This window comes from Nomascus leucogenys, chromosome 22a (genome assembly GCF_006542625.1).
Source record: "Nomascus leucogenys isolate Asia chromosome 22a, Asia_NLE_v1, whole genome shotgun sequence".
NCBI lineage: Eukaryota > Metazoa > Chordata > Mammalia > Primates > Hylobatidae > Nomascus > Nomascus leucogenys.
Window position 1 is genome coordinate 15,045,243 of NC_044402.1, and position 22,856 is coordinate 15,068,098.

Genomic DNA, 22,856 nt, shown 5'->3' on the forward strand with positions numbered 1-22,856 from the left:
TTGTCAAACCAAGTGAAGACTGCAGGAGTGTAATTGCCCATTGCATTCTTCCTGCCCACTGCACAGACAAAACCAACTCACTGAGACCATGGCATTGCAATAAAGAGTTTAATTGACATGAGGCTGGCTGTGCCACATGGGTGATGGAGTTATTAATCAAATCAATCTCTGAAAATTCAGAGGCTAGAGTTTTTCAAGGATAGTTTGGCAGGCAAGGGAATGGGTGCTGCTGATTGGTTGGGGATGCAATCATAGGGGTGTGGAAAATGGTCTTCATGTGCTGAGTCTGCTTCTGGGTGGGGCCACAAGGCATGGCCCTGTGGTGGATCTGGTGGGGCTGCTGGTTGTCAGAAATGCAAAAACCTGAAGAGATACCTCAAAAGGCCAATCTTAGGTTCTACTGTGGTGATGTTATCTGCAGGAGTAATTGGGGAAATTGCAAATCTTGTGACCTTTGGAACAATGACTGGTAATCACTTATGCCTTAGCAGAATTCAGGCTCTCTCATCCTCCTAACCTGGTGGTCTTTCATTAGCTTGACAGAGGCAGTTGAGTTTTGGGGAAGTGCTATTATCATTTAAACTATAAACTAAATATCTCCTAAAGTTAGCTTGACCTAAGCCCAGGAATACCAATGTTTGGGGGTTAATGGTAAGATAGGGGTTGGTTAGATCAGATTTCTTTCACTGTCATAATTTTCTCACTGTTATAATTTTTGCAAAGGCGATTTCAGGAGAAGGAGCCCATTTTCCTTGGAGGGTAGAGGGAAGATACTGGATTGGTTGAACATGGTGAAATCTCTTTGTCCACAAGAGGGTGCTATCCTGGGGAAACATTGGAATTCTTGGCTAGTGCTCAGCATAAAGGTTTCCAGGCTATTGGCTTGTTGGTCAGGATTCAGGAATAGGTCTGTGTATAGGTGCAGGACTTGGTTAAAACCCAGGAGCGGCTGAAGCTCGTTTGGAGGGCATGGCTAGAGGCTGGGCCCTGCAAGGCCCCAGCAAGTAACAAGACAGCTCCACCTATAAGCAGAATGCCCCCCAGGGCTCTGGGCTAGTGAAGGGGTGGAGGGATGCCGATGACACAGAGCTCTCCCCTGGGGTTTACAATGCCTGAAATACATGAGCATTTGGACATTTGTGCCGGATTTACATTCTCAGTTAAGGTGATGTTAAAATGTGGTGAAGAGTGTAAATAGTGGCCTGAGTGTCAGGACAAGCCAGTGTGAGGTTTAAATGTACCATGTTGAGATAATCAGGAGCTAATTATCTTGAAAAAGAGTCATCCTCTCCCTTATTGCTTGAATCTCGAGTTCAAGTCGTCCTGTTAACCCTGGCAGGTCTAGGTATGGCATGCACCTCTCCAGACTGTGGAGGATATGTCCTAGTCTTGGCAGGCTGGCTGCATGTCCTGCTGTGTCCCACCCATCCTCTGCTCCAGGCTGCCTGCCTCCTTGCCCACCTGCCCTCACCCCTGCCAGGCCAACCCCCCACCTCTGTTTATCTTCTCCATCCAACTGGGAGTCATCTCTAACCTGTGCTGAGTCCGCCCTTGGTGACACCCGTTGTTGCATACAGACCTCTCCAGCCCCGTTTGTCCACACCAATCTCTCCATCTTCTGATTCCACCTCTATTTATAGCTAGTACCATCTAATTTGGCATTCAGATTTTAATTATTTCACATCTGCCATTTGCCTTTCTCAAACTAGACTGTATAATTAATTAATTCATTAAATCAGCAAATATGTGAGTGCTTATTCTGGGTTGGGTGTTGAGGCTGTGTCATATCTAAGCTGCCTGCTTTATCTCCCTGTATTTGCGCCAGGGACAACAGTGCCTGCTGCACAGGGTGCCTGTGACGGGGCCATTCTTTAACATTTTGCCCTGGCATCCAGGGGCACACTATTGAAGATAAACTCTAGCTGAATAACACACAAGGTGCCTAGGCAAAAGGGCATCCTTCTCAGTATATTCTGAGATCCACTCCATTTCAGGTGAAAATAGATTTTGGTTTGGCCCTGATATAAAAACAAATACTCTTGTGTCTAATGCCTCTTCTGCCTACACTCACCGACGAGCTGGTTCATATCAATTTGTCAACTTTAAAGCTGTTTGGCTCTCAAGGGACTGCCTCCCACTGCTCATTTCCTCTGACAGCAGGTGACTCTCTGGGCCTCCTTAATGCAGTTTTCGCCTCTGTAATGTGTGGTGGTGGCCGCTGTAGTTTTTATTCTTAGGGTTTGGGTGCTTACTTCTAGGATCTCCTTGGGGCCTAGACTGCTTACAAAGCTAGTGAGGTTGTAAGACATCACCTAGGCCAGACTCGTGTTTTATATTTTAAAACTCCTAGTACGGTGCTTGTTCCGTCACCACCCATCCCTTGGCTTCCATCGTTTCCAAACCATGTCTGGTGTTCATTTTCTTCTCCCAAATGTTCGTGATGCTTTGGGAATGCAAAAAGCATCCATATTTGGAAAGCTCAGAACTCTCTCGGGGGCGGGAGCAGAACACAGATTGTTCCGTGGAGAAGGAGAGAGTCATGTGCGGCTCAGAGTGTGGCTCTCCGGAGTGGGTCGGAGTGGGGCAGAAGAGCAGGAAGGAAGCTGGGGCCGGCCTGGCTGGGCCTTCCCTGAAGCAGGCAGAGGCAGGCAGCTGCCCTGCAGGGCCCACCGCAGTCTCTCAAGACAGAGGAACGGTTCGTTGAGTGCCTACTGTGTGCCAGGTTCTGGAATTGTAAAAATATAATACATTATTAATAATGACTACAGCATTAAAATAATTCCTTCTAGACACTGTTCTAAGCACTTGTCCCTTAGCTCCCTTTATCCTCACAACAACTCTAGAGCTAGAGACAGGAATAGAGCCCCCATTTGAGAGGGGGAGTGAGGGGTGCCTGCTTCCTGGACTGGGGCTGGCGGGTCGTTTGCGGAGGGGCTTCCAGGTGCAGATTCCGCCAAGTCCGGACTGAAGGAGGACACGTCGATCCTGGTGTGCTGGGAGGTGCCTTAGTTTGCGTTTAGCGGCCTGTGAACGAGTCTTGGGACCTCTAAAAGCTGACTCAGGGCCACATCAGCTAGGACTCGCTGCTAGCTGCCGCCCAAGATCGTCCCGCAGCCCCTCGGCAGCCGCCGCCAGGGGTCGCGGGAGCCGCGTTCTAGCGCAGTAGCGCGCCACAGTCGCGCATGCGCGGAGCTGCTCTGGGCGTCCTCGGCCGGGTAGGGCTTGGGACCGTGCCCCCGCCCCGCCCAGCCCGCCTCCCCTCGCCTCGCGTTTCGTCCCGCCCCGCCCACTGCTCTCCCCGACCCCGCCCCGCCCCACACTCTTGCCCCGTCTCATCCTGCCCCTCCTCGCGCTCTCGCCCCGCCCCGCCGTCCTGGAGCCCCTGCCCTGCATCCTGCGCAGGTACCGCCGCAGGACTGCAGGACTGGTTCCTGCCGCGGCCACCGGGACAGTGGTCCCCCAAGGCCGGCTGACCATTTGAAGCCCCTGAACTTGGGTTGATTCCACGATTCAACTCGAGTTCAGGGATGGAGAAGAAAGGCAAACTTGCCAACTCTCTTGATTAACCTCGCATTAGTGAGCCTCCTTAGGGACTCACCAAGCCGAGCTCTCTGGGAGGCGTTCACACCAACAGGCCCTGGCTGTTCCCAGACGGCAGCTGAGCCTTCACTGATGTGCCCCTTTATTGTTTTCTGAGACCATATCTATAGAGACTCTCGTAGAAGCTGACAGCATTTAATGCGTTAAACATTCAATGCGTGGGTATTTACAAACAGAAAGGATGTAAAGGTGTGTTTCCTGCTTTAGCAGGAATTGAAGTACGTCCTAGTTTTCGTGGACCGAAAATTCCTGATCATAAGGACTATAGAAGCCCAAAGAGGATTTTCCTGGAGTGTTCCTTGAGAGCTTCATGTCTTCAAGTGAGATCTAATCCCAGCCTTTATGAATTGGATATTTGCTAATGACCATGATCTTCTAGGTGGCATCCTAGAGCCGTAGGACAGACAAGTGACCACTGACATTGCCTTTTCCCCGGCAGAAAAAGTCTCCAGTCTATTGGGAGCTGTGTGGCAACTGCTGTGGACCTGCTGTGGTAGTAAGCTCGTTGGATCAGGATTTGCCCATGTGACCTTGGGCAAATCATCTCTGAGCTTGAATCTCCTCATTTGCAAAGAGAGGGCAGGAGAGAAGATAGAGCTCAATCTTTTTTCCTTGAGAATCTGCTTTTCTTTTCTTTCTTTCTTTTTTTAGAGACAGGGTCCTGCCCTGTCACCCAGGCTGGAGTGCAGTAGTGCGATCATAGCTCCCTGCAGCCCCAAACTCCTGGGCTCAAATGATACTCCCACCTTGTCCTCCCAAAGTGCTGGGAATACAGATGTGAGACACCGCGCCAGGACTGCTTTTCATTTTTGGAAACATTGAGATCACTTCGGGTGCAGTGAAACAAGTAGTTTTATAGAAAAGTCCATGAGTGGAGGGAACGGGGTGGTTCAGGGGAGCTTTCCGGGGTGCTTTCTTTTGCCTATGTAGGAAACCCAGAGATGTGGGAGTAGGGGTTGTGAGGGGGCGCTGTGGGGCCATGCCTGGTGGAGATCCACCACGTTAAGCCTTCTGCTAGCTGTTTATCTCTGACTCCGTGATCTCTTCAGCCTCTTCCCATTCTGGATTCTGCTCATGGTGGGCGGCTAGATGGGGGTATTGCATGTGGCCACTCATCTCAGGTTGCTGGTCAAAGCTTCCTGTTTATATTTAGACAGTGTAAGAAGAGTAAGAACCCTTTGATTGCCACTGACCCATATTCATATTTAATGTTGCTTGTGTTAGTCGGCTCCTCATTGGTTCTCTTTTTGGAAGCAAGCAGGGACTTAGAGAGTCCAGAGGAAGCTCAGAGGGCTGGAGCTTTAGTTCAGGCTGGCTGAGGTGCTTGTTCTTAATTCTTCCGTGACACCATGTCTGTCTCAGTCACTGCATTTTTAACATTGTTTTGAAAACATCTTTCTCGGCCAGGCGCGGTGGCTCACTCCTGTAATCCCAACACTTTGGGAGGCCGAGGCAGGCAGATCACCTGAGGTCAGGAGTTTGAGACCAGCCTGGTTAACATGGTGAAACCCCGTTTCTACTAAAAATACAAAAAATTAGCTGGGCGCGGTGATGCACGCCTGTAATCCCAGCTACTCAGGAGGCTGAGGCAGGAGAATCACTTGAACCCGGAAGGCGGAGGTTGCAGTGAGCTGAGATCGCGCCATTGCACTCCAGCCTAGGTGACAAGACCTAAACTCCGTCTCAAACAAACAAACAAAAAAACCAAAACAAAACAAAAAAAGAAGAAAAGAAAACATCTTTCTCTTCCATTAGAGGTGAAATTTCTCAAGGACAAGGAGATTTCTTAAGGGCAGAGTCCTGTTCTGTGAAGCCCACCCCTAGCCCAGAGTGCTGCCCGCAGTTGGTGCCTGGTGAGAATTTGTGGAATGGAGCAAGTGCAGGACTCCTGTTCACTGGCTGCTGTCACTCCTTGCTATAGTTGGGGACCCCAGAGGCTACACTTACTCATCACTGGTGTGATGAGTCCCCTCTTCTTGGGAAGGAAACTAGAACCAAGACCAAAATTACAAGGCATCATGTGTTAGTAAGGTTGTGGGTCTGTGCCAGAATGTGAACTGTGTTTGATTTTGAACGGTGGGAATATGGGTGGTTGTTATTGTCTTCTTGATGCTTTTCTGCATTTTTCAGCTACCCCTCAAAAAAATTGAGGCGGATTATCATTGTCCCAGGAAAGGCATATATTGATGAGTACTTACCGAGTATTTACTGTATGCCAGGCACTGGGGCGAGCCTTCTAACAGTCAGTTGAAACAAGTGCTATTTTCTCATTTGCTTGATGAAGAACAGAGGCTCTGCGATGTTAAGTAGCTTGCTGCAAATCACAGGGCTGGTAAATGGAGAAGCAAGGGTTTGAATCCAGGTCTGTCAGAAGCCCAGACATTTTCTTGTTTTGTTTTCTTTTTTTTTGTTTGTTTGCTTTTTTTAGTGACAGGGTCTTGCTCTTTTGCCCAGGCTGGAGTGCAGTGGCATGATCATGGCTCACTGTAATCTTGAACTCCTGGGCTCAAGTGATCCTCACATCTCAGCCCCTTGAGTAGCTGGGAATACATGCGTGCACTACCATGCACAGCTAATAAAAAAAAAAAAATTATTATTTCTTTTAAAGATGAGGTCTCACTATGTTGCCCAGGCTGGTCTCAAACTCCTGGCCCCAAGTAATCCTCTTGCCTTGGCCCAAAAGCACTAGGGTTACAGGCATGAGCCACTGTGCCCAGCTCTGCATTTTCACTCTTAATATTTGACCCAGCAGTTCAGCAGTTACATAGTGGAGGTGATTTTTAGAAGAAAGATGAAAAATAATATAACAAGACAGGTTACCACGTGGTCCACCCTGGGTGTATGTCTAATTCCATCCCTAGGTATATATCTAAGAGAATTGGAAATGTGTGCCCACACAAGAGCCAATACCTCAATGCTCATAGCAGCATTCTTCATACATCCCCAAAGTGGAGACAACCCAATTGTTCATCAACTGATGAATGCGTAAATAAAAAGTGGTATATCCGTATAATGGAATATTATTTGGCAATAAAAAGGAATGAAGTTTTTGTGTTAGATAGAGGTCATGGTTGTGGAATATTGTGAATGTGCTAAATGCTACTGAAATAATCATTTTAAAATGATTAATTTTATGTCGTGTGAATTTCACCTCAATTGAAATAAAAGAATGAAGTTCTGATATTTGTTATAACAGCTATGAATCTTGAAAACATTATGCTAAGTCAAAGAAGCCACATACGAAAGATCGCATACTGTATGATTCCATTTATATGAACCATCCAGAAGAGGCAAATACATAGAGACAGAAAGCAGATTAGCGGTTCCCGGGGGCTGGGAGAAGGGTAGAATAGGGAGGAACTGCTGATAAAGATGGGACTTTTCAGGGGTGATGAAAATGTTCTGGAATTAGCTAATGGCAACTGTGTGAATATACTAAAACCACCAAACTGTACACTTTTAATGGGTGAATTTTATGGTATGTGAATAGTATCTTAATCAAGCTGTTATTTAATATATATAAAAGTAATATAATAAATAAAATTCTTCTACTTGGAGACTTTCCAGCCTACTGTTCCTAAATTTAATAGTGAGGTAATAAATGATAATAATCAGAGTTACTGTTTTCTGTGTGTCTGCTATATGCCGGGCACTGTTCTAAACACTTAGCGTTTTTGCATATAAAGCCAGCTGTGTATTAGAAAGCAAGGAGTCTGGCTTCAGATCCCACAGTCTTAGCCACTCCGCTTTACTGCTTTACATATAAAGACAGATACATCATAGAGATGAGAGTGTGAGGTAGATGCTGAGAACGAGAACTCAGGAGTTAGGCTGTCTGGGTTGGAATCCTAGCCCTGCTGCTTACTTACCAGTTGTACACTCTTGGGTGAGTTACTTGGCAGACTAGAGCCCTAGTTTCCTTATCTCCAATGTGGAGATGATAGTAAATCCCCCCTTGTAGGGTTTCACATAGGGTTCCCTCATAGTGTTTATAGATGAATTATCGCAAACTCTGAGAACAGTATCTGGCATGTAACTAGCACCCAATACATGTTATCTTTATTGCTATTATAGGTTTACTAAATAGAGACTGAAAGAGCATAAATTCAAGTTGCAAACTCTCAGTTAGTGAGCATTTCAGGTTGACCTAGCATCTCATTTGCTCACAGAATTGTGGAGCCGGAAGGGACGTTGAAAGACCATCTGCTCTAGCAGGGGAATGTCTAATCCAAGGCTGGCGTCTTCTTCTTTTATGAGGGATGTGTGTGTACCTGTGTGCACAACCCCTAAGAAGGATATGCTGTCTCTGGTAGGAAAACAGCAATTCAGGAAAGCACCCAGAAGGGACCAAATGTGGCTCCCAGCCAAGAGACCTCCAAAAATCATAGATGCTATGGATTCACAGGGACATCACAGGGGATCCAGGCCGGCGTCCCTGTCCCTCTGCTTCCCCCCAGCATTTGGTGGTTTCCATTGGCATCTTCTCCTCCCCTCTACACCCCTGCACAGGGCCTTGTCCTCCTATTGAGCTAAGTCTATCTGACACCTGTGGGAGCCCAGCCTTTATGGAGGCAAGAACACAAGACCAGCCATCGGGGCTGCCCTTGCCAAGGCTTTGCTTTGTGTCTCTTGAATCTCTTTTCCTGAGTCTCTTTTCAGCCTTGGAAATTGAGAGCCTTGGACGTTGTCTTACCACCTTTGAAGGCTATACCATGGGGCTGGGTTATTAGAAACTTGCTATTATAATAAAGTCTTTCTGGTACTTTCAGTTATAAACACCCCTGTGGGTCATGTTACGGCAAAGCATCAGGGTGTACCTGTCCCAGGCCTGGCTTCCAGAGATGTGGTTAAGATAAATGAGGAAGCAGTGCCTAGAGTTGTAGTACATAGTTCATGTCATTATATTTTATAGTCTTTTCTTGCATTCCATAACTTTATAAGGAATTAATTTCCTGTCCATTTCAATGCAGTTCAAAAAAATCAAAATATTTGTTTTGGCTGTTAGTCTCTTAGACTTGTACAGCTCAAGGCAATATCTCAGTAGTTCAACCCTTCGTGACACAAACAAGGAATAGGAGGCCCAGCGATCTGGGGAATTGCCTAGGGTGATGCAGCTCTTGGTAGGAAAGAAAATCAGCACCCTAAAGTTCTAGACTTTGATTTCTTGCCTTTTCAATTTGAAATTCATTTCTGTTGTCATTGCTGTTATTGAACACTGAATAGGCTGCTGTCAACAGCTCAGTGAGACAGGAGATTGTGAGCAGCACTTTGTAGTCAGATAGACCAGGGGTCGGAACGCGGCTTTATCGTTTACTAGCTGTGGAGGCCTTAATTCAGTCTTATCTATAAGGTGGTGTTAACACCTTCCTCTCAGGGTGGCTGTGGGAATTAGAAATAGTGCCTGTCATATCCTAGGCATAGTGCTGGGTGCTGAGTAGGGCTTTGATAAATCAACCTTTATTATTATTGAAACTGAAGTCTTACATACCCAGATAAGGCTCCTAGCTAAAGGATCTCAAATTTAGACAGACCTGAAAGAATTTGGGGTGCTAACCCCTCAGTGATCACTGGATTTTCAGGCAATGAGATGTGTAGCTTTCTCCACATCCTCAGCCAAACTTCCAGAAAATCTACAGGCCTTGGGGAGAGAAAATAGCTCCCTGTCAGAGGTATTGAGCCTGAATCTTTCTTTTTTTAAATTAAATTTTTTGTAGAGATGCGGTATCACTATGTTATGCAGGCTGGTCTCGAACTCCTGGGCTCAAGCAATGCTCCCACCTTGGCCTCCCAAAGTGCTAAGATTACAGGCATGAGCCACTGCACCTGGCCCTTAATCTTGATGTGGAAGGAAGCAAGGAGTGGAGAGTCTGGTTTGTTATACTGTATTCTGTTAGTTACATCTACATAGAACAGTTCAGAGGCTGGGCATGTTTGAGCTTTTAAAAGTATAGAGGGTCCTCAGCCTGCTTCTCAGCTGGCTGCCCAGCACCCCTCCCAGTGTGATGTCTCATTGGTCTACTGGCTTCTGTCTAGCACCTTTGCTTTCCATACTCCACCCTGTGCACTCAGCAGTCCTTGTTGCCCCTCTAGGACATTACCTACAGCAGGTGCATTGGCCTCAGCTAATGGGCTCCCTTATAAGGGGCTTGCACTTCTGACTCCTGCATAGACCTTGGGCAAGTCACTTAACTGTTCTGAGACTCTCATTCTTTTCCCATGAGATAGAGAGGAGAATAGTACCTATTGAACAGGACCAAACAGACACATGGAAGGGGTTTGAAAGCAAGTGTAATTATAATTTTATCATCGTTAATTTATTTAAAGTGTGTTACCTAGGCTGGAGCCAGTGGCTCATGTCTATAATCCCAACACTTTGGGAGGCCAAGGCAGGAGGATCTCTTGAGGTCAGGAGTTTGAGACCAGCTTGGACAACATAGTGAGACACTGTCTCTACAAAAAAAAAATAAAAAAAAAATAAAAATAAATAAATAAAAAGAAATTAGCAAGGCGTGGTGGCACGCACCTGTAGTCCCAGCTACTCAGGAGGCTGAGGCAGGAGGATTGCTTTGAGCCCAGGAGTTCAAGCCTGCAGTGAGCTGTGATTATGCCACTGTACTCCAGCCTGGTAGACAGAGTAAAACCCTATCTCTTAAAAATAAAGTAAAATATGTTACTCTTCTTAGAAAGGGCATTTCAGGAGTGAGTTTATCTGTGGGAATGCTCTTGTGTGGCAGGGAGATAAATTTTGGGTTGTGTGGCAATTCATTGTTCTTTAAATCACACAACTCAGTCAGCCACTTTTAGCACTCATTCTTTACAGCTGGTCATGGTTGGTGAGAAAGCACTGAATTTCCACCCTTTTTGTACATAGCTTTAACTTTGAAGATGTAGATCTTATTGAGATGTTTACTAGGCATTGCTGTCATACCACTATTTTTCAAGTCTGCTTTTCACTTATTTTTGTCATGCGTGTCTCTGGAAAAAAGAAAATAAGTAAAAACATTATTGATGATAGCTTCCCAAATTGACAGTACATCATCTGACATTTTAATGGGGACCAATTTTGTCCATGACCTCAGGACTCTGCTTCTCAGACAGTGTTGATATGATCCTGGACACTGGAAAATTTATAGACCAGTCCAGAGGGCCTGTAAATAGCTTCTGACAGAGAACTAAATTTTCTGGAACTGAGCTGCATAGGCACAAACTCACTGTGATAAATCAAGACTCTGCCATTGCTCTGAGATGTGTCCATGGAATAAATGTGTACATGGAATAAATGCCATAGCATGTGGGAGAGGGAAAGGAACAATAATTAATTTAATACCTTAAAGGGCCTCCTGCTCAAGAATGGACTTGTTGCTAGGCATCAATTTGCCAGCTCAGACTTTGGGTGTCCACATACCTGCCTAATTAGAACATGAACCCACAGGAAACACTAGTTTCTCCTCACTATGGAGGATTAAGTTGTGTAGCTGGTTTGAATCTTCTTACTGACCATACATGACTGTGGATTGCTGCCCTAGATGATTGGTTTTCAAGTATTTTAGAACACGATAAAATATAGATGATAGTAAAATTATGTTGAGCTGGATTTGGCCTTTCTTTGATTCACTGGGCTTGGCAGGTCTCTGAGAGCCTTGGCCATTTTCATGAGCATTAGTGGTGAGAGTCCAGCCTGAAGCAGTACAAAATGCCTAAAAGTACACTCAATTTTTCCTGACCCTTTGACATACTCTGGGAAATTAGTTTTTTAAATATTAAATCCCTGATATCAACTTGCACAATATTCTTGCTTTTCATATAAGCAGAAGGCAGACTATGAAATGATCTGTCTCTTTGTGTTCTTCTTGGTGGTTTTAATTTTGCACAAGTGAGCACTTAAAGCATATTTGGGAAGGTAATGCTTCCAAATCTACGATTTGCTTTTGAGTAGCTTTGGAACTATTCTGGCAAATGGTGAATTTGTTCATTTTATTGATATTCTCTTCCAGTGAAAATGTCAAGAGGTTATAACAGTTCACACTAGAGAGAGGCTACTTATTGATTATTTTCAATTGCATAAACAACATTGGTGCTAAATGGAAAGAGAAGGAATATTGAGCACCTAGGCTGGAGGGCCATTGAAAGTTATTAGAACTGTATTCCTTATTTCAGAAAGTTCAGTAGAGACATGGAGGATAAAAATAGACCTATATCAAATTTCTAGAGATGAAAACTACCATGTCTGATATGAAAAGTACACTAGATGTGATTAATGGCAGATTAGACATTGCAAAAGAAAAGATTAGTGAACTTGAAGACATAGCAATAGAAATTATCCAAAATGAAAGAAAAATTATTATTATTGGCCAGGCACGGTGGCTCACACCTGTAATCCCAGCACTTTGGGAGGCCGAGGTCGGTGGATCGCCTGAGGTCAGGAGTTTGAGACTAGCCTGACCAACATGGAGAAACCCCATCTCTACTAAAAATACAAAATTAGCCGGATGTGGTGGTGCATGCCTGCAACCCCATCTACTCAGGAGGCTGAAGCAGGAGAATTGCTTGAACCTGGGAGGTAGAGGTTGCAGTGAGCTGAGATTGTGCCGTTGCACTTCAGCCTGGGCAACAAGAGCAAAACTCCGTCTCAAAAAAAAAAAAAAAAAAAGACAAATTATTATTATTTTTTAAGTGGAAAGACCATAAGTGATCTGTAGGACAACTTCACATGGCCTAATATGTGCGTAAAGTCTCCTAAGGAAGAAGGAGGGTGACGTAAACATTTTTGAAGATAAAATGGCTGGATGTTTTTCAAATTTTATGGAAACTATAAACCATCAGTTCCAGGAAGCTCAACATAGCCCAAGCACTTCATAATCTAAATTACTCACAACCAGTGATAAAGATAAAATCTTAAAAGCAGCCAGAAAAAAAGACATATTATATACAAATGAACAAACATAAGGGTGGTAGTAGAATTATTGTCAGAAACCATGCAAGTGAGAATACAGTGAAGCAGCACCTTTGAGAGTAATGGAGGGGGCAAAAAGCAAACTGTTAACCTGAATTCCATACTCCATAAAATTTCTCTCCAAAATTAGAGCCAAATTAAGCATTTTCAAGGCAGATAGTAGCTGAAAGAAATCAACAGGAGCAGAACTACCCCACAAGAAATGTTGATACCAGGAGGAAATATGAATTTACTCAAAAGAACAAAGAAAGCTGGAAATTATAATTTGGTGAATATACAAGAATTTTTCCTTATGATCTAAATGTTTAAAAAATTGACTAAACAAAAATAATAACCACATAGGGTAAGGTTTTTAACCTGTGTAAAAGTAAAATGTACATAAGATAATAAAGGCTGGGAGGGGAGAAATTGAAGTATGTAATTGTAAAGGTCTTATACTATATATATGTGAAGTAGTATAATATCATTTAAAGTAGGGGCTGGGCATGGTGGCTCAAGCCTGTAATCCCAGCACTTTGGGAGGCCGACATGGGCGGATCACTTGAGGTCAGGAGTTCGAGACCAGACTGGCCAACATTGTGAAACCCTGTGTCTACTAAAAAAAAAAAAAGATTAGCCGGGTGTGGTGGTGTGCACCTGTAGTCCCAGCTACTGTGAGGCTGAGGCACGAGAATCGCTTGAACCCAGGAGGTGGAGGTTGCAGTGAGATCGCGCCACTGTGCTCCAGCCTGGGCGACAGAGTGAGACTCCATCCCAAACAAAACAAAACAAAGTAGACTATGCCAAATTAAACCTTGAAGCAATCTCTGATATGGAAAATAACAATTTTAGTGAATAAGCCAATAAGTAAAATAAAATGTAAAAATGCTCAAATAGACGACAGAAAAAAGGAGAAAAAGGAAAAATAGAACAGATGGGACAAATAAAAAATAAATAGCAAAGTGGTAGATTTAAACCTATCTGTTTAAAAAATTACATTAAATATAAATGATTTAAATACCCTATTTAAAAGGTAAAGATTGTCAGATTGGAAAATAAGCAAAACTCAACTCTGTTGGCTACAAGAAATACACTTTAAATACCAAGACACAATAGATTAAAAGTAAAGGGATGAAAAAATTTACCATGCTAACACTAATCAAATGAAGGTGGTAGTATCTATATTAATATCAGACAAAGCAGGTTTTAGAGCAATGATGTCAATCCATCAAAAGAATATAACAATTCCAAAGGTTTATGATCTTAATAACAGAGTTCTAAAATACATGAAACAAAAACTGATAGAACTTCAAGGAGAAGTAGGCAAATGTACAGTTATGCTTGGGGATTGCAATATCCATGTTTCAATAAATGATAAAGCAAGTGGACAGATGATTGGTAAGGATATAGCTGCCTTGGGACAACATAATATACCAACTTGACCTAATTGACATTTATATGACATTCCACCCAACAACAACAGAGTCACATTCTTTTCAAATGTAGCATTTACCAAGATTGACCATATACAGGGTCAGAAACAAGTTTTAACAAAATTAGGAGACTTCGAGTGTGTTCTCTGGACTGTGTCAGAGGTCCTCAAGACTACCATCAGGCATTGATATGCTGGAAAGACTTCCATAGCTTAGAAAAGCTGTTATACTCATGGTTACAGTTTATTACAGCAAATGGATACAGATTACAATCAGTAAAAGCAAAAAGGCACATAGGGCAGAATTCAGGAGACACCAGGCTCAAGCTTCCAGTTTTCTTCTCCCAGTCAAGTCCTATGGACAGTGCTTAATTCTCCCTGCAACGGAGTGTGACAGTACTTTTGAAATATTGCCAATCAAGGAAGATCACCTGAGCTACCTTGGTGCCTAGGGATTTTATTAGGGGTCAGTCACATAGGCATGGAGCACCCATGTTACTGACCTTAGTCAGTCTCCAGCCCCTGCAGAGATCAGACTGATATAGCATGGCCCTAGTCCTCTGCCATAAATAACATTGTTAGCATAAACTATCTGGTATGGCTTAAGGCCCCAAATAAACAAAGACACTTGTCAGGTAGGATATTCTGAGGGCTTAAGAGTTTTTCTCCCAGGAACTGGTAAGGGTCAGTCCTTCCTTTGGAATGTACAGGGTTTGAACATCCCAAGGCTGTGAGTCAGCCCTTTACTGCACAGATCATGATGGAACTAACCTGGAAATCAGTAAAAGAAAGATCTTTGGAAAACTCCCAAATATTTGGAAACTAAATAACACACTTCTAAAGAAGAAAGCAAAAGTTAAATTAGAAAATATTGTGAACTGCTGGGCGCGGTGGCTCACGCTTATAATCCCAGCACTTTGGGAGGCCGAGGCGGGCGGATCATGAGGTCAGGAGATCGAGACCACGGTGAAACTCTGTCTCTACTAAAAATACAAAAAATTAGCCGGGCGTGGTAGCGGGCACCTGTAGTCCCAGCTACTCGGAGAGGCTGAGGCAGGAGAATGGCGTGAACCCGGGAGGCGGAGCTAGCAGTGAGCCGAGATTGCGCCACTGCACTCCAGCCGGGGCAACAGAGTGAGACTCCATCTCAAAAAAAAAAAAAAAAAAAAAAAAGAAAATATTGTGAACTGAAAATCAAAATTTGTAGGATGCTGCTAAAGCAGTCCTTACGGAGAAATTGCTGACACTAAATACCTATATTAGGAAATAAAAAAGGTCCAAAATTAATAATTTCCACCTCAAGAAACTAGAATAGGAAGTACAAATAAAGCCCAATGTATTCAGAAGAAAGGACATAATAAAGATCAGAGTGGAAATAAATGAAATCAAAAACAGAAGAAGGATAGAGAAAAATCAATGAAACCAAAGTCAATGAAATCAAGAAATCTTTACTGAGAATTTCAGTAAAATTGATAAACCTCTGATATCAGGAAGAAAAGATAGAAATTGCCAATTATCAGGAATGAGAGAGGCGCCATCTACTAAAGATTCTACAGGTACTAAAGGATTATAGAATATTATGGACAGCTCATATGGTATACCAATAAATTTGACAACTCAAAAGAAATAGACAAACGATTTGGAAGATATAAACTACTAAAGCTCACTCAAGAAGAAAGAGATAATCTGAATGACCCTATATCAAAGAAATAGAATTTGTAATTGAAAAGCTGCTCATAAAGAAAACTCCCAGGTCCAGATGGCTTTACTGGTGAATTCTATCAAACATTTAAGGACAAAATAATATCAATTCTACACAAACACTCTCAGAAAATCGAAGGAGAGGGAATATTTCTCATTTTATGAGGATAGTATTTACCTAATATCAAAACCAGATACGGAGGCATTTCAAGGAAACTTTAGGCAAATATTCCTCAGAAACATAAATGACAGAATTTGAGGCTGGGCACGGTGGCTCACACCTGTAATCCCAGCACTTTGGGAGGCTGAGTTGGGCAGATCACCTGAGGTCAGGAGTTCAAGACCAGACTGGCCAACATGGTGAAACCCCGTCTCTACTAAAAAAAAGAAAAAAAAAAATTGGCCAGGTGTGATGCAATGCGCCCGTAGTCCCAGCTACTTGGGAGGCTGAGACATGAGAATCACTTTAACTCAGGCGGTGGACGTTGCAGTGAGCCGAGGTCGTGCTGCTGCACTCCAGCCTGGGTGACAGAGCGAGACTACATCTCCAAACAAAAAAAGAAAAACAAAAATTGAAGGCAAATTTTAACAAATCAAGTCCAAAAATATAAAAAAGGATAATTCATCTGGCCAAGTGATATTTTTGCCGGGAAAGGAAGGTTGGTTTAACATTTGACGATCAGTCGGTGTAACTTACCACATTTAAAAACTAAAAGTGAAAAAGCTATATGATTATCTCCATGAACATGGAGAAAGGATTTGAGCAAATCCAACATTGATTCTTAATAGAAACTCTCAGCAAAATTGGCGTAGAAGGCACCTTCTTCAACCTGGTAAAGGGCATCTAAGAAAAACTTATAATCTCAAACTTAATGCTTTCTGACTGAATGCTTTCTCCCTAAGATCAGGAATAAGATAGGAATATTTATTCTCACCACTTCTTCTTCTTTTTTTTGTGGGGGGGGAGACAGGGTCTCCATCTGTTGCCCAGGCTGGAGTGCAGTGGTGCAGTCATGGCTCACTGCAGTCTCAAACTCCTGGGCTCAAGTGATCCTCCCACCTCAGCCTCCCAAGTAGCTGGGATCACAGGTAGGTGCCACCACAGCTGGCGGTTGCTGTCACCCCTTCTATTCAGCATAGTACTGGAGATTCCTGCCAGTGCAATAAGGCAATCAATAGAAATAAAAAGCATCTAGATTGAAAAGGAGGAAGTAAACTGTCTATTTGCAAACATGATATTCTACAGCCATCTTCTGGCCCTCTAGAGCAATATTTAAAAATGAAGCCTTATGAAAAAAAATTCACTCAGTTTTTGTGTCTGATATTTTTTTAAGGACTTTGTTTGGAGAAGCTGCCTATTTCTTCTTCTACCAGTAATCTCCATGTGGACCGGGAACAGGATGTCATCACCTGTTATGAGAAAGCAGGGGACATCGCACTCCTGTATCTCCAAGAGATAGAAAGGGTAAGTGAGGACCATGTGTTTGTTCCTGATAACTTTTTCCCTCAAATCAGATAGTGGACAACTGTGATTAATCTCTAGGAAGCTTTCAACTTGTCTGTCTCTGTGTGCAAAGCTTTACTTGTACTCCTTAAAGCTAAGAAGAGGGTAGTAGTGATTGCTGTACCTTATGAAAAATAGATGGTTGGGCCAGCGTGGTGGCTCACACCTGTAATCCTAGTACTTCAGGAGGCTGAGGCAGGTGGTTCTTCTGAGGTCAGGAGTTTGAGACCAGCCTGGCCAACATGGTGAAACCCCATCTCTACTTAAAATACAAAAATTAGCTGGGCATGATGGCAGGCATCTATAATCTCAGCTACTTGGGAGGTTGAGGCAGGAGAATTGCTTGAACCCAGGAGATGGAGGTTGCAGTGAGCCAAGATTGTACCACTTCACTCTAGCCTGGGCCATTGAGCAAAACTCCATCTCACAAAAGAAAGAAAGAAAGAAAAATAGATGGTTCAGTGTTTGTGAAGCATTTTAGCATCCTCTGAGCAGAAATGACAGTGTGCATCTGTTCATACCTTCAACACCCTGAAGCTGGCCAGCCACCCCTGTTTTCGTAATAAAATGGGTTGAGCTTCATTTGTACTTGCATGGACTCTGTGCCAAGACCTGTTCATCCGGGGTTTGGGAGGCCTTACCTTGACGGATGTGGCAAAGGTCTGCTGGGGACGTGGACCGAAGTGGACTGAGCTGAGTACATCGGGTATCCCCGGAGACCATCAGGGATGGTCTGCTCTCAGCTGTCAGTGCTTCGCCTGTGGTGTGGGTGATGGAAACAAGCAGCTGACAAGAGGGCCTCTGAGCAGAGAACGAGTGAGCTCGGGGTTCTGAGCTCGCAGCGTCAGACAGAGGAGGTTGGAGGCTGGAGGCTGGAGGCTGGATGGGGCCAGGGAGGTGGAGGCAACATGCCTGTTTCAGATTCTCATCTTTGGGTTCTGCTCTTTTCTAAGTTTCTTCACCTCTCAGCCTCAATTTTTCCATCCGTAAAAAGAACATAATCATAGTTCCTACTTCATGAAGCTTTTGTGAGGATTACATAAGGTCTTGTGAATAAAGGCACTTAGCCCAGATTCGTGAACATATTGGATTCTTGGTAAATGTCACTTATTTTTAAGTAATTAATAACAATAGCTCCTAGCAGTTGCTGTTGCTGGCAGTGTTTCCTGGAGTTCTCACCAAGGACACTGCTATTGACCCCTTCAGATCCAGAGATGTACCCTACAAGAGTGTTCGAAATGATTAGAAACCCTGTGAGACTTTGAAAATGATCGGAGGTCTTGTTTTCCAGCAATTTTCTGGGCTCCTTGTTTTTATAAGGATTAGGATAGAGAGAGACTGCCAAAGTCTCCCTAGCTTTTGTTACTTTATAAATGAACAGACAGGAAGTAACTTTTTTTTCATAAATCATGTTGTCGTGTGTTGGTGCCTATGATGTGCATCAGAATTGCCTTTTTAGGAGGCAGGGAGATTAGAGTGAGAATCACAGCAGGAGAGGTGGAGAACGTGGTGGGAATAACATTTGACCTGGCCTCAACCAGAATGGATTATAAGCCATAGTTTAAGATATCTGGGAATTCAGGAAGATACATGTCTGTCTTGCCAGAATTATGTTCTATCAGAAGGTTGCTATGAGAAGAGAATTTGTTGTTGTTATTTAGAATTTACGATATGATCTTTAAAGGATTGCTCATCCAGGCTCCTTTAAAAACCCCCATTATTTCCTCTGTCTGCCTCCTTGATGGCCTGTGCTTGGCAATGGAGAAGTCTGCTTATCCCAACTGAGTTGTTCCCGCTGACTACACAGCCCTGGCCACTTAGGGCCCTATCTTGCTGCTTACCCTCCACTGTTGTCCAGCCCTGTCACTTTGGAGCCATCTTCTCCCGGCTGGGAGGAAGGAGGCTCATCTGTTACGTGTGTCTGTAGTGATGTAGGAATTGGTAGATCTGAATACACTTCTGTTATGTTCACTCACAACACCCCATTCAGTGCTGGGTTCTTCAGCAGGACCATCAAGGAGACTTGTATAGTCGTAGGATTTAAAAGAAATCCTTTTCTTTGATTTTGGGGAAATGGTGATCATAGGATGTTGGATTTCGAGAAGAAACTTGAGGTCTAGAAAGGGAGAGCCCAGGCACACACAGAAAGTTAGGCCAAAACTAGTTTTAGAACTCAACTCACATGACACCTAGCTTAGTGCTGGCTCACTTCATTCTCCCAGGCTGCTGCAAACAAAGAAAAAGCATGACATTTCTCCACACTCTTACTTAAAGAAAGTGCTCAATAAGGCTGGGTGTGATGGCTCATGCCTGTAATCCCAGCACTTTGAGAGGCCGAGACAGGAGGATCACCTGAGGCCAGTTTAAGATCAGCCTGGTCAACATAGTGAGACCTTGTCTGTACAAAAAAAGAAAGGAAGAGAGAACGAGAAAGAGAGAAAGAAAGGAGGGAGGGAGGGAAGGAGAGAGAAAGAGAAAGAAAGGATGGAGGGAGACAGGGAGGGAAGGAGAGAGATAAAGAAAAGAAAAGAAAGAAGAAAGAAAGAAACGAAAAGAAAACAAATTAGCTAGGCATGGTGGCACGTGCCTGTAGTCCCAGCTACTTGGGAGGCTGAGGTGGGAGGATTGCTTGAGCCCAGAAGTTTGAGGTTGCAGTGAGCTATGACTGTACCACTGCACTTAAAAATAAAAAAGTCAATAAATATGTTTTATTTGACCAAGTAAGCTTTAGCTTTTGGTAGCATTTGGGAAGCAGCTTCTTTAGCCTAAGGTTAAATTTCAGTGTAGGTACATGATTTTCAAATTTCTGGCTCTGATTTTTCAGCATGAGTTTTCTTTTTTGGAAAACCAGTTTGGACCTCCCCAGATTTCAGCGAGCTGAGATATTAGCAATGAGAGAGATTGAATGAACCCAACATCTGTTTTGACTGTAGTAAGTACTCAAGAAATTAGCTGTTGATTAAGCAGAAGGCTAGCGGAGAGAATAACCTTCCTTAGGTGACCAATGGGCTTGGTGGAAGTTTGCAGGTTTTTATGTGGCAAGATACTGTGTGCTATGTGAGAGATACTTGATTGGCCTTTTTCTTTTTTTAAATGTTGAACTTAATTGGCTTAATTTTGAACTCAATAAGAATTATGTTGGATTGAAAACAGAAAAGGAGTTGGAATCTGATCAAAGCCTTGAGCAAGCCAAGGCAAATAGGGCTTTGTTTTGGGATCAGCCCTGCCAGGTAGGAAATCACACATGCTGTTCCTGTTTGCTCCGCTGGGCAGAGGCGGCCTCTCCATGGTGCCCTGTCACTTCCCCGCCATTCTGTAGTGAAGAAATTTCTGCTCGCTGGGGCCTGTGGGCATTTTATTTATTAGTGCTGGCGTTTAACTTTAATCACTAGCAAGAGTAAAATTTGGGGAGGATTTTTGGAGACAGTTGGGAGTGTCGTGACCAGTGACTTTTCATAATTGTGCTTCTGAGGGAGTGCCGTTCTCTGAGTTTCTCTGGTAGTGGGGATGTTCAGTGATGTTCTGGGATGTTCTGAGTTATTGGTTTCCTGAAGGGCAGTGACACTTCAGAACGAGGACTGACCTGGCTTCCCCTCGAGGCAGCTGACAGGAGCTGCGGGAGGCTGCAGAGCACTGCGGGGGAGTGACTGCCAGTGTTGGGACCCTGGCCTTGCCCCCTTTAGCTATGGGACTTTGGGCAGGTTGCTCAGCCTCTCTGTATCTCAGGATCCTCGTCTGTAAAACCGCAGTCCTAGTGCCATGAGGCTGCTGTGAGGTGAGGTGGGTTAACTTATGTGCCTCCCAGCACATTGTCAGCGTGCAGTAAATGTCAGCTCTCTTGCCCTTATCTGTTCCTGTGTCACCTGGCTGTGGAATCTTTCCTAACCTTGGACAATTTCAGATATTTAGGTTAAAATCTGGAATATTATAAACATACTGTTTCATTAAAAATGTTAAAGAGGCCGGGTGTGGTGGCTCACACCTGTAATCCCAGCACTTTGGGAGGATGAGGTGGGCGGATCACCTGAGGTCAGGAGTCGAGACCAGCCTGGCCAACATGGTGAAACCCCGTCTCCACTGAAAATACAAAAATTAGCCAGGTGTGGTGGCAGGAGCCTGTAATACCAGCTACTCAGGAGACTGAGGCAGGAGAATCGCATGAACCCGGGAGGTGGACGTTGCAGTGAGCCGAGATCGCACCACTGCACTCTAGCCTGGGCAACAGAGTGAGACTCCATCTCAAAAAAGAGAAAAAAAAAAGTCAAAGAATTTCAGGGGAATGTTTATGCAGTAACTTTTTCAGGAGAATTTGCTTTTCCCTTTCTTGTGCTGAAGCCAGTGGAACAACGTTTTGCCTGGTGTCCCCGTGTCTGGACCTCTCTCTTCACTCCTGGTCGTTCGACCTTGGTTTGTTTCTGTGTGCTTCCAGGGCGGGGCTTATTCTGCCTGACTTGCCTGGTTTTCTGGGGCGAGAGAAGTGGCCCTTGCTGAGAGCAGCAGCATGTGCCAGGCAGTACCTAGGAGCTTTCCAGGTGTTCCTCTGCCCTCTAGTTCCAGACGCAGAGGCGGGGCCAAGAAAATGGGAATAAATGAAAGCTGTGTGCATCAAATATTTGTTTAATGTTGTCCTTGTTATATCAGAGTCACAGGGACACCTACGAATAGTCTCTGATAGTTTGTTTTCTGAAGTGGAATAACAGATAAACTACCCCTAAAATTGAGCATATAAAATAATTTAACCAAATAAATTACATTAGAGCAGATAGAATTAGAAATGGCATAGGATGGCCTTGATTAGTTTATCTTCAGATGATGGCATTGTGCCAATAGTAAATAAAGTTATCCGCCCTCAAGGAGCTTCTAGTGGTGCAGTGATGGGAATAAAGATGACTTCACTCATGGATATCATAATATGAGCCCTGCTGTTGGCAGATGAAATAATCCTGTCTCTGTCCTTTGCATGTATCAGCCAACCAGCTGGTTATGCCTCTCTTGAGCAGGAGTAGAGCCAGGGTGGAACTTGACCTTCTGCTGACAGTTCATTTCTCTACACCCTATTTTAGAAAAGAAGTTAATGCTAAGTTAGGGGGTACCCATGACATTTTATTGGCTGTTTTAGTGCTAAAGTTTCTAGAAGAAACACCAGGTCCCCAAATATTACAGTGCCCCACCTAGACTTCGCGTGTTCATGAAGGGGCTGTTCACTGGCAGCCTGGCCATGCCTTGAGTGGATTATGTTCTCCCGGCAGGAGGGGTTTGCAGTGATGTCGCTGAGGTGTTGGATTCCGAACTGGATTAGATGCAGGTTACTGCGGGTCTTAAACTGGAACCAGGTGTCCTAGGAAAAGCACTCAGTGCTGCAGCTGAGAAAGGTGGGGCTGTGGCTCTAGAGGGCCAGGTGATTTGTGCTTCTGACTTTAAAATGTGAGACAATAAAGAAAAGGCCAATTCCTCCTTTCCTTCCCGTTTCAGGCCTACCTTTTCACTCAGGCCAAAGCCAGAAGGGGACAGTTCATAGCTTGATGTAATATTTCCTTAAAGAGATGTCTAGAAACTGACTGGCCAGGCAGGTGTTTCTGCTCTAGGCACTTCTGACTTTGAGCCCTTTATCTGGGAGCCTGGAGTAGGAGGCTACAACACAGTGAAAACTGAGTTGGGAGAGTCTGGATACCAGGCAAGAGCAGTTG

General features: G+C 44.1%; 1 protein-coding gene across 3 annotated transcripts in view; it reads left to right on the forward strand.

Moving 5' to 3' along the window:
• TTC7B (tetratricopeptide repeat domain 7B) overlaps positions 1-22,856 on the forward strand; it is a 276,135-nt gene that overhangs the window by 53,316 nt on the left and 199,963 nt on the right. For all 3 annotated transcript variants that reach the window (XM_030802487.1, XM_030802485.1, XM_030802486.1), the window contains exon 4: positions 17,000-17,130. In XM_030802487.1, the coding sequence (XP_030658347.1) occupies positions 17,000-17,130 (131 nt within the window). The remainder of the gene's footprint in view (positions 1-16,999; positions 17,131-22,856) is intronic.